This window comes from Melozone crissalis, unplaced genomic scaffold (assembly GCF_028551555.1).
Source record: "Melozone crissalis strain CALT ecotype California unplaced genomic scaffold, PUWL_Pcris_2 ptg000026l_1, whole genome shotgun sequence".
Taxonomy (NCBI): domain Eukaryota; kingdom Metazoa; phylum Chordata; class Aves; order Passeriformes; family Passerellidae; genus Melozone; species Melozone crissalis.
Genome location: NW_026535804.1, coordinates 3254424 through 3266802, shown reverse-complemented (window position 1 = coordinate 3266802; position 12379 = coordinate 3254424). Strand labels below are relative to the sequence as shown.

General features: G+C 46.4%; 1 protein-coding gene across 16 annotated transcripts in view; it reads left to right on the top strand.

The window, feature by feature from the left end:
• Window positions 1–12379, top strand: part of CACNA1G (calcium voltage-gated channel subunit alpha1 G) — a 147739-nt gene that overhangs the window by 93249 nt on the left and 42111 nt on the right. For all 16 annotated transcript variants that reach the window (XM_054278736.1, XM_054278738.1, XM_054278735.1 and 13 more), the window contains 4 exons: window positions 3716–3816; window positions 4968–5091; window positions 7961–8029; window positions 8913–9097. In XM_054278736.1, the coding sequence (XP_054134711.1) occupies window positions 3716–3816; window positions 4968–5091; window positions 7961–8029; window positions 8913–9097 (479 nt within the window). The remainder of the gene's footprint in view (window positions 1–3715; window positions 3817–4967; window positions 5092–7960; window positions 8030–8912; window positions 9098–12379) is intronic.

The following is a 12379-nucleotide window of genomic DNA, read 5'->3' as shown; positions in this document are numbered from 1 at the left end:
TGCAGGGCTTCCCCCCTGACATTTGGGGAGAAACTCTGCTCCTAAATTAGCCTTAACGAAATTGGGGGATGGGGGAATTGCATTTTAAATTGAAAAAATGAAATACAAAACTACCTATGAACAAAAGAGGAGAAGAACTTGACTATTACTCAGATCAAAGTAATCCTAAATATGCCCTTCTACATCAAAGCTTTGCATCCCTCCTTGCTGCCTGGATTTGATTGTCTCTGTGCAGAAATTAAAGGAAGAGCAAAGGCTTCATCTGGATTTCCCAGGCTACCCTCATGTTAGTGAAGCTCTGCTGCCTTCGATGAATTTCTTTATTTCTTCGATGATTTTCTTTATTCTGAATTTCCGTCCCTCTGAGGGGACAAAATCAGGCCCCTGGCAGCTTCTGTCCCCAGAACCAGGAAACCAAGGGGCTGTTCTTTATTGCATCACTGCAGACAAGAAGTCTCTCACAGCACAGAGAGAGTGATCCACAGCTTTCTTGGGTTCACATGGCTGTGACCAGGATCAGGGCTCTGCTGCCAAGTCTTTGTTGTTCCCAACTGCTGGATTTTAAATGCTTTTGGGTGCTTTCTACCAAAATTGCTCAGTGCTCACAGCTGAAAGTGAGGAAAATATTGAATATGCAACCAATGTGTCCCCTCCTCTCCAAAACCTCACTGCATTTTACTATAACTGCTCCTTTTCCTTTGCCTATTCCACTTTTTTCTTTGTGGCATATGATCCAGCCACTCCCAAGCCCTCTCAGCCCGTCCCTGTTGCATATTAAAATTAAATAATCAGGTCTCAAGCGTCTCTGTGCAGCTTCCGGCTTGCCTGGAGGTCCTCTGCTACTCACAGAGCATTTTTCAGCAGTTCCCCCATCCTTATAATAAATCTTTTATAAATCTAAACCTCGCCCTTACTCTGAGGAGTGCATCAGTCATCTTTTATTGCCAACTGCTTTCATCCTGCCCTCAGAAGTGCATTAATATCTGAAATTCCTAAAAATAATCAGAATGTTAAAAGCAGCTATTTATCAACAGTTCTCGTTGCTGTGGGATGGAAGGCCTTCATCCCCGTTGCTGCCTGTTAGCACCCAGCACCTTCCAACATCCCTGCTCCTGCTGCCTCTGGGGAGGGGTTTGGGTGGGCTCACCCAGGGAGGTTTTGTCCCAGTCACTGGCAACTGAATTAAAGACTAGTTTTCTTCTCCCCCCATATCTTTGGTCATCCTGTCCAGGTGTGGTTTATGAACAAATAGATGTGATTTTAGCCACATAATTGATGTCTTACTTTGACCCTAGTGCAGGCTTTAACAGCAGTCAGCCCCATTGTCAGCACTTGGAGCCTGCCTGGGCCTCGCTGGGAGAGCCTGGGACGGGCTGAGGCTGGAAACTCTCTGGGCTTGTTTCACAAATACCTTACTTCTGGCTCGAGTTAGCTGACCTGTGCTGTTCCACTGGTGGAAACATGGAGTAATTCCTCTGAGTTTAGGTTTCTGGGGATGTACTTCACCCTGCTGCAGCCCCAGCTGAGTCCTGGTGCTCACCCTTACTGTAACCCTCTGAATAGGGAGACATGATGGGAGATCACTTTTTGCCTTTGTTATCTGATTTAGCCCATTAACTGCAAGCTGCAACAATTAGCCAACCCCCAAAATATCTTTGGCATTAAAATTGGACAAAAAGAATATAAAGAATCATTCTGTGCTGCTGACGCATTACCATTCACTACAAATCCCCTTGATAAATACCAGAACTGCTTTGAATAATAGATACTTTTGGAAACCTTCCAGCTCACAAAATGAACTGGACAGAGTTGTAGCTATTACTCCATGTCCAGAGGCTAGGGTAGCAATCACTGCTCTCACCACAACTTTGAGCAGACACCTGATTTTTATCCATTTATTTACCTTTGTTAAATCTATGGATAATTAGACTAACCAGGCAGCTTAAAGGGATAACACAACCCCAAGGATGCATGCTCTATTAAATACAGTTTAGAGACAAGGGAGTGGTTCTGGCTCTTTGCCTGAAGCTGGAAAAGGGATGTGAGAACATCCAAGACAACCAAAACCCCACTGGTGTGCAGTGCATGGTCTGTGTGTGTAGAAGCTTAGGGAAGAATGGATGGCTGAAGGAGCAGGGTAGAAAGCTCTAACTTTTTGTTATTAAAACTTTTCGTCTTATTTGCCAAGGTGATTTTAATTTTCTGAAGGGTTTGGTTTGTCACTAAGGGCTTTCATTAAAACAGGTACTACACCAATTATTCTCCATCACTAATGAGACCCCAGTCTGGGCGTCTGTAGGAAGAGAAAGCACTTCCTCCACTCCGCTCAATTACTCTAACAAATCCCATTTTTACAGTCAAGAGTACTTCAAGTGCCAACAGTTTGTCTCAAAATGAATCTGCCCTCCCTGTTTCCTAGATGAAATAAGTAAAAGTACCTTAGTCCTGGGGTGCGGGTGCTCCTGGGGTGAGGGTGATTCCTGTGCTGTCCTTCACACCCCTCTGTGGCCTCATGGCCCTGACATCTCTAGAAGCTTCAAAGAGCTCATGCAGTTATATTTCTAGGTCTGCCCATCCAAGCCCAGGTGGTAGCAGAGAAATAAGGCTTATGAAAGAGCAAGAATTGTTTTTTATTTATCTGCAAAGAACTCTGGTGACAGTGCACACACTGCTCTGTGCATTTATCTTGTGGTGCTTTGATGTGGAAGCGCTGGGGAAGCCCTGGTGTGGTGAGCAAGATGTTGGCCTGGCTTTTAATGGTTGTCCATGCACAGCATGCTAACACTGCTTTGCCAGTGGCATTAAAGGTGTTGATTTTCCTTTGGAGGTCTGTGGATGAGAAGGTGATAAAGTTAAATCAGTTGTTGCAGCCAGGATGAGGCTTCCCCTTGACATCCAATTTTTGATGTCTTTGGTTGACTTGTTGGCTCAGGCTTTTGTAGTCTACCCTCCTGACCTGAAATGACCTTCCAGACAGCCTGTAACATAAGGATGCATGGCTGAGGATGTGCTGTGGTTTCAAGTAGAAATTAAATTGCATGAATTGGATGGTCCATGTTCATGCAGGTCAGGTTGTCCATGGTGTTCCCTTCTGGCTTTATAATCTCCCATCTAATCTGTTCATGCTGAATGAGAGGCAGATGATCACCATCGTGTTCCTGGACCAAAACTTGGGCCTCAAGTGCTTTCTTCAGCTTTACAGTGGTGCATGGACACAGGGCTTTGCCCAGCAAGCAGCTGGAATCTCTCCCTCTGCTCTATAACATCTGACATAAGCATTCTAAGCATTCTATATTATTTTTTTAAAAACCAAATTAAAATACCCCACAAAAATTCCCCAAAATACCTTAGAAGATTCAGGCAAGCACCTGATGAGTATTTGGAGGCACTGAGTGGGTTATCATTCCTTTGGGCAAGGGTTCTATTTATCATGTTTGTTCTCCTAGATAACTGTCAGACATGGTTACAGTGCAGGGAAAGAAGCAAGACCAAGCGCTGTAAGCTCACAGGGCTGGCACAGCCCTCATCTGGCTGCCAGAGCTCTTTCCCCTGCTCAGCAGGGTCTTGTCTGAGGACATTATTTTATTTCAGCTTTACTGAGCACTTGAAGATAAGTTTTTAGTGAAAAGCTACCCCGAGTCCTACACGTGGAAGTTTTGGGGCGTTGCTGTTTTAACAGTTCTGTATTTTGCCACTCTGTACATTTTCCCTGCAGAGCAAAAGGGACCGCATGAAGGCCTGGCTGCGGGCACGGCTCCCCACCTGCTGCAAGGAGAGGGACTCCTGGTCCATCTACATCTTCGCCCCTCACTCCAGGTAAGGCAGGGCGCTCGGGCGGTGCTGGGGTGGTAGGATCGACGGTAACAATGCATGCCCTCATTACAGTGCCTCATCTGCCTGTTTATCCCAGATGGGTCTCTGTATGTCAGTCCACAAAACTCCTGGCCCTTCCTCGGCCCCAGCGTGACATCAGGGTTGAACAGCAAACAGTTGCTGGCTGCAGAGGGCACAGGAGTGTCCAGTCAAGACCCATAGCCCAGGGCGTGCCTGCAGCTTCATCAGGTTCCTCATTTCCTTTGGCAGTGATGCCAGTGCTCTGCAAGTTTTTCACTTGGTGGCGTGTGATGAGCTTGGAGCAAGGGGGAGAGGTGCAGCATTAAGCAGAAAAATCTGAATTTGCCCCACCACACACTTACAGCACAGCAAAGAACTCCCTGATCTTCTCAGCCTGCCTCTCAGCTGAACTTCTCTGTCCTCCCCCTTCCCTTTCTCTCAGAGAACACCCTCTCCTTGCTTGAAGGCCCCCAGATCTGCCCTTGCTAAGGCCTGGCCATGGGGAGCTGGCTGAGCTCTGTGCTGTTCAAGCATCCCTCTAGACATGCACCCATGCACCCGAGGGCTTCCTGTGCTGGAGCTGAGGGCCCTGGACAGCGTTCAGGTTCATTCATACAAAGATTAGAGAGATTTTCAGAAGCAGACTTTGGGAAATGTAATACGGTATTATAAATCCTGGGTCAGTGTACAGCCATCTGTCACAATAAATAGCTTCTGCCCCTTGGTTTCATGTGTGCTCAGCCCTCATGGGCTCATTGGGAGTATTTCTTCCTTTATTTAAGCTAAATCTGAGCATCTGAGGAAGCAGGTAGAGGGGCAGATCCAAACCTGGCTGTGTGTCTGAGTCATGGAAGCAGCTGCCCCGTTCCAAGTAACCAAAGCCCTCTGTGAGCATTCCCAGGGCTTGAAATTTGTGGCTCAGTTCTGTAGATCAGATCCCTCTCTGTTCATAACCCAATCTGCCCTCAGTGTGTGGCTGTGCCAGAGAGGGGATTGGGAGATTGGAGCTCATCTGCTTTGCAAGCAGAGTGCTCAATTCCCCTGCTATGCGTTGAGCTGCTGTGCGTCTCCTCAGCCAGTTGAGCATTAATAGCTAGTCTGTGTCTACTCTTTTTTTTTTCCTCTCTCCACAGATTCCGTCTGATGTGCAATAAAATCATCACTCACAAGATGTTCGATCACGTCGTCTTGGTGATCATTTTCCTGAACTGCATTACCATTGCCATGGAACGACCCAAAATTGAGCCTCACAGTGCTGTGAGTTTCTAAGGTTTTCCTGTGCTCCTCGTGGAGCAAACACGTGTGGCTTGGACCCCACTGCTGTGCACTTGGTCTTTTTCTCTTTCTCTTTTTAAAATGGGAAGGTGCCAACATCCCCTGAGTATCCTTTGAATTAGGTGCAGCCCCTCTCCTGGCCCCTATCCAATCTCCTTTTAAAGCACAAGTGCACAGATCGTGGCCTGCAATGTATCCAATGTCTCATTTCTGGAAGCACAATCAAGGTTTTAACACATGACATAGCATGACATCTGTCTCAGTTTCCTTCCCTGAGAAACCTTCAAACACTTTTCCTCTCTCAACACAATGTTCACTTCTTCCATCTGTTCCCCACAGGCACGTATGTGTGGTGCAAATGGAATGGGGGAAACTGTTCATTTCATACTCTTCTCTCCCCTTTGTGTATCAGCTTTGTTGTGACACCAGAAAAACTGAATTGATGCAGGCACTGCAATCCCAGTTCTTGGAACCTCTTTGTTCTAATACACTATATAAGGATTCCTCAAACTAGACCCTCACAGTGCCAGCATCCAGCAATCGGAGGGGCAGAATCATCCCATTGCTCTTTTATTTTGCCATAGATTGGGGTTGAGATGCACTGGGCTCTTGCTGATTTATCACTCAAGACTGCTCATATCACAATTGTATAGAATCCTGTTTTGTTTATGTAGGCGTGTCAGGCTGTTCATTTTTGTGGATTTTCAATGTAAGGCCTTAAAACTGGAGTCTAGGCTGCTCTCTGCCTATTTTAAGCATTCCCTAGTAGTCCTTCTTACTGTAACTATTTGCCCAGCAATCCTTTCCATAAATCCATTTTTTTTTCAGTTCCCTTGCAGTCGTGCACCAATTCGCAGCTGCAAGAAGAGAGCAGGGCTCCCTGCCAGCTGATGTAGCAGGAGATCACCCTGCTTATCCCCACATGGGGCACCCTGAGAACCTCCCTTAAAAAACTAAATACTTCCTTTGAGCCCTTTGCTATGTCCTCTGAGAGTTACCGCTCCCCAAGACTGGCTCCAAAAGGAGCTGCAGGTACATGGAGAAGGGAAATGGGGTGACATGTGTGAGTTGGAGGAGTCCGCAGCAAAGAGCTGTAGCACACAAACCCAATATTTCATATAGGAGAGGAGGAGCTGTGGTGTCCCTGGCACTGGGAGAGTGCTATGAGGAAAGGAGACAGGGCCTGGTGTGAGGTCCATCACCATTAGGTTATACCAAGGGAGCTGGACCATGGCCTGGGAGCTGCAGAGGAGAAGAGGAATGCTGAGCAGTGGGCAGGGGATTGAGGAGAAGTGCATGGGCCCTGCCTGTGCAGATGGAGCTCTCATCTGGAAACCAAGAGAGTTAGTTTAGGTTGAATTGTTTAAAATAATTGTTCTTTTCTTCCCTGAGCTGTGGATTTTCTAACTGCTTCGAGTGAGTTCTCTGTCCCTGTCCCAGTTTCAGCTGGCTTATCAGAACAGGAGCTGCTGTTGCAAGGCAGCATGTGGTCCCCACTGCAGAGTGCACGACATGGACCGGGGAGATTATCCTTCAAAACAGCCACGTGCTTGCCAGGGAGGACTGCAATATCCTCAGTCTCACCTCCATGATATAGCTGTTTTATCTCCAGCTGCACAAACAGGTCTCTGTCCTCTCCCTCCTGCCTGGCGTCTGCCCCTTACAGCAGCCTTTTGTGTGGCAGGCAGCTAACAATGGCGATGTTTTGTATCACAGCTCATGCAATCACAGTACAGGTCTAGGACCTAATTAATTATGGACCATGTATAGAAACAAGCTACTCTGTGGTTCCTGAGTCACTTCCAGTAAATCATGATCTGGCAAGCAAGAGAGTTGCCAGGGTGTTTTGTCTTGTTTAAATTGCATCTCATTTTGAGCGAGAGATCTGCATTTCTTATGGGACTGCTCTGTAGGGAGAGGTAGAAATAAATCCAAAACTGTTAAAAGCAGGACTGGGGCCAATTGTATGTGCTCATACATATCTGTACATGCATCATCATTCCTCCAGCATCTACCTTCTGCTGTCCATTTCTCAGTTCAGGGAAACAGAAGCTGTCTAGGGGTTAGGGTAAAGTGCAATTTATTTGATAATCATCATTAAAAAGAAAAGTTTCTGGTAACTATGGATAGGGAACCGGTCCATGGGCTCATCTGTAATCACTAGCTGCTCTTGCTGAGTGGTGGCCCTGAGGAGGGCACAGTCTAGTGGATAGTGCAGGGACTGGGAAATGAGGCTGTTTGGCTTCATGCCAGGTCTAGACTGTGGTTTTGGGCAGCAGAATTGACCTTTTGGGGGCAAGTCTCAGCTGGCATGAAGCCCCAGAGCTTTGCTGGCTTTGCAGGAGCTGTAATAACTCATGCCAGCTGCACTTCAGTATCCCACGAGTCCTGCTGCCTCACAGCTCTGTCACTCTAATATTGACTTAATTTCTGGGAGAATTGGGAGCTCAGTGATATTTACACAATGCAGTGATTTCTGCAGGTGAGAGGCAGGTAGAGATTTGTCAAGCACGTTTCAAGGAGGGAGCATCTCCCTGTTTCCGCTACGAGGGGGAGGATGATTTGGGGGAAATTAGGGAGGATTTGGAGGCAAATGGGAAGGCTTGGGGGGAAGGCGCTGGCCGTTGTCTCTGTCCATGGTGCTGACACAGGGCCGGGTACTGGCGGGCCTGAACCGTGCAGTGTTATTGTCTAAATATTTGGAATTTCTCCTCTTTGCAAGCAAACGGTTCAAGGCTTGTTTCAGCACAGAATTGGAAGAACAGTTTTCAACCACCCAAACATGCACGGGGGGATGCACAGCTGCAGAGAGCAGGCTATAAAACACTGTCTCTCGTTTTCTTTTTCATAGGAACGGATTTTCCTGACACTCTCCAACTACATCTTTACAGTCATCTTCCTGACTGAGATGACAGTTAAGGTAAATGCAAGTGGAGGATAAGTGTGCCTGTATTATATTAGTTGTTTTTAATTATCGTGGACTCACAAAACCCTTAGGTCCACCAGCTGCAAGTGTGATGTATATTTTCCTCTTCTGAATCATACTCAGAATGTCCACCATATGCCTTATTCCAAGCACGTTTTGCATCAGAACAATTGCACTGAAGTTGCTCTTGATTTACACCATTATAGGAGCAATGGGATCCTTGAATTCAGCAATCCTGTCCTATTCAGCAAAGCTCTTGAGCACATGCTTAACTTCAACCATGCATGTAAGTCCCATTGTCTTCAACAACCAGTTGTCCTCAACAACCTAAGCTGCTGTGTGCTTTCCTGAGGACGGAGAGACTTAAGCACATTGAAACACTTTGCTGGATTTGAGGCAGAAGGCTCAGAAACCCATGGCTGTAAATCTCTCTTGAGTAATTCACAATCATCTCACTGAACAATTGCTCTTTCTTTGGGAAGTTTTTCTAGTTTCTTTATTTGCAAAGCTTGTACATGATTGCTTGGGTCAGCCACTCTGCAGCTTCTCTCCTGCAGTCTATAGGAATAAAATATGATAGAATTTTTTTATGCCAGAGCTAAAAATGTTAGGAACAGTTTTGTGTTCCTGCAGGTATGTTTATCTGCATTAAAAGTACATCAGCTGTAAGGGACAACCTGGGATATTTCTGCAGCGGTATTTTCATAATTCTTTCAATAGAACACTTTGCTGGTTTGTCTAATTAGGCTTCTGTACTGGGAAGCAAATAGACTCACAGACTGGTGTCTGTAAATAATGCGTTCTCAGCAGGTTGCTAACTGCAGCAAACACGTTGGATGCTACAGTCATAATTTGGTGCAACTTGGTGTCTGGGCAGGTGGTGGCACTAGGCTTGTGTTTTGGGGAGAAAGCCTACTTGAAGAGCAGCTGGAATGTGCTGGATGGGGTGCTGGTGCTCATCTCCGTCATCGACATCCTGGTCTCGATGGTGTCAGACAGCGGCACGAAAATCCTGGGGATGCTGCGGGTCCTGAGGCTTCTGAGGACGCTGCGGCCCTTGAGGTGAGTAGAGGCAGGGCAAGATCCGAGGATGTGTGTGCCAGAGGTGGGGCTGAGCATTCGTGCACGGGAAGGGGCAGATGAGACGCGTGCGCAGTGTCTGTGAGCGGTGTCACCCCAGGCTCCTGCAGCGCTGCAGACGAGGGCAGCCCGCAGGTCCTGCTCAACTGCGACAGCTCTGGGCCCTTGCTGTGTTTTGGGACCAGCCCCAAATGCAATAGGAAACTGATCAATGCCTCTTTTGCTCATTAAAACACACATCCCCTGCTATTTGTGTTCTCATTTGCTCTGTGTAAAGTGCAGCTTAATAGCTTCTTCTCCCCCTTTCCTTCAGGCAGTCAATGGCTTTCATAACAAAGAAGGAAATTAGTAGCAGGTGGTAGATCATTTTTAAGGAAGCAGAGACTCAACTGTTGCTTAACCTAGAATGCAAAGAAGCTTTTTTCCCCAGCTCCCCATTAATTTTAGAGAGACATTTACTTTGAAAATGACCCAGACAAGATGAAAACAGTTGTTCTACTAACTTGGCCCCCAACTCTGCCAGCAGGAAGTATCCCATGCTCCAGGGACAGGCTCCACTCTGATAAGAACCTGCCCAAGGACCAACCTCTTATAAGCAGGCATCTGTTTGTGACCTGTACCCCAAGGCATGAAGGTTTCTCTTCATGCTAAATGCCGTTCCTCTTTAATACCATTGTTGCTGCTCCTGTTATGCAGCAGCTAATAAACCTTCCTGCTCAAAGCATCTTTGTGTGCCTGTCATATCTTACTGCTGCTTCCTCCATAAAAAGATTCACTTTGAATCAGGATTTTTCTCTTTCAGAACAGAAAAATAGGACCCTGCTTCTGATAGAAGATGTTGTTTTACTACCCCTGTGTGAATAATAAGTCTAAATAACAATGGCCATGCCTATACATATCTTTCAAATATTCTCAACAGCTATAAAGGACATTCTGTTCAATTGGTCTGTGTATGTGTGTTGTACCTGGTGAGTTTTAGGATGTGAGCTGCTTTTAATCATTTTTATCTGGACAGCTGGCACCATTGGGGTGGTTACGCTCTCTCACCATGTGAGTAGGCTGTATTCCTATGTGACTCCAATTCAGGCTCTTCTCTCTTTGTGTGTCCCCTGGTATCTCATGACAGCTGCAGTTTCTGGGGTAGTTTCTGCCCAGTTGCTGGTTGGGTTGATTTGCTCTGTTCCTCTGTTTCTGCTGATTTTTGACCCATATTAAGAAAACCAATAAAATAATCTAGATGGCTCAGGGTAAAAGAAGGATTGATTTCTCTTCTCTGAACTGTAGAATGCAACTTTCTCTTCTGATGTTCCATAGTTAAATCAGTTTTAAAGAGTGACATTTGTGTTGTGCTGATCTCTGCTGGAGTCACTTGTCTGACCTGGTCAAAGCACTGCATTTTTCTTTATAGATCTGTAGGGCAGTCTGGCCAGGACTTGGGTCTTTCTTTGCTGGAGCCTTCCTCTGTAGTCACCTATGTGCATGAATAATCTGCAGTTACAGGGAATAATCCACTCAGTAACTGCAGACTGAAGGAAGACTTGCCATCAGAAGCACGGGTGGGATTAGGGTCTTCCATTGCTATTGCATCCTATTGGTATTTTATTTGTTTTCTCAAGGGATTAAGTTCATGCTTTCAGCCAACATGCTGCTTTCTACAACAAAGGAAACATAAAAAAAGACAGCAACAAGCCCATTCCCTAAATATGTTCAGGATCAGTTCTGTTCTCCCATTATTAGATTTGTAGGAAAGGAAAAAGCAGCCATCGAACCGGGAGCTTTCCAGTAAGTCATAAGTCTCTGCCTGTGGGAGCCCATCTGCCTCTGTGCCGCACATCTGGGCAGCCTGAGCAGCCTCTGCCCACAGCTGCCCACGCTGCCTTTGCTGAGGCTCAGGGATCACATCTTCCCTGCACAGCCTGGGATCTGTGGCTGCACCAACGCGGGGTGACAGCTGGGACAGGTGGCCCGAGGTCTTTGCGCGCTGTGCCGTCAGTTGCCATGTCTGGGTGAAGAGTCTCATGGAGGCTGTGCCAGTCTTTCTGCAGGAAGGCAGAAGGCAGAGACCAAAGCAACTTTCCACTCACAGCACAGAGGAGCAAACCTGGCTCCTTGTGTCCTCCCTTTCTGGGCACACTCCAGGACGGGAGTGCAGGGGGACACCCTCAGTGAGAAGCCAGGCCACAGCTGTGTGTGTCACACGCAGCCCGAGGGCAGAGACAGCCCTCGTGCTCTGTGTTGGCTTTCCCACTGGATGGCCTCAAAGGGGGGTCCTTTCGAAAGGTCTTCCTCATTCTGTCTCTTATTTTCTCCTGTGGAAACCACCCCATTGATTTATGCAGTACACAAAAGCCTGCACAGTTCTGCCCTCTGCCCAGACATTTAAAAACCTGTATGCTAATTGAGGGGTTCTGATTGCATGATTGATTATCAGCCTCCATATTGAATCCACGAAGATTCAAACCCAACTTTATGACCAGAATTCCACAAATAAATTCACAGAGGAATGACATTTAAAGATGTTTCCATGACCCTCTGATGTTTCAGCCAGTAAAGGGATTGCTTATACAATAACATTCCTTCCTAATGTGTTCAATCTGCTATTGTTGGGATCAAGTGTTATAGCTTAAGATACGAGAGAAATCAAAATTGAAAATGTATTCAGATTTAATGTGGGTGGACTTCTCTACAGAGGCCAGGCTTTGACTCCTAAGCACACAGATAAATTAGTCACTTTTATACTACCATGGTCTAGTAGTCATTTCATTACTCTCTTCTATCTATCATATTATCACCTTCGCTAATTTTCTTTTAATCTGTGGAAGAAGGTCTTCATTAATGTTGATCTGTTGCCTCGTCTAAGTGCTGCCACTTCTTCTGAGAGTTCTCATCAGGAAGGCTTAATGTTGGTAAGGATCTGGCCGGGATGAGGCTGGCAGTGGGTTTGGAGCATCCCACACCAGGGGTTCAACAGCACTGGGAATCCTCAGACCAGAAGAACCAGGGGGAATTAGAGGGATTAACATTTCTTCACACCAAAATAAAGAGGAAAGAATGTCTCATTTGAATTTCCCTGTTTGTCATATGCCTAATGCAGACTGGAATTTTGCTGAATGGAACCTTGTCTGGTCTTCTTTTCTTGCACAACTGCAGGGCTCCAAATCAGCTGCATCCTTCAGCCATAAATTGCAGAGGTGTGGGTCAGATAATAAGATTTTACAAGCCTGATAGCAGCAGGACCTTGGCAATACTGATGAGGTGTGGAAA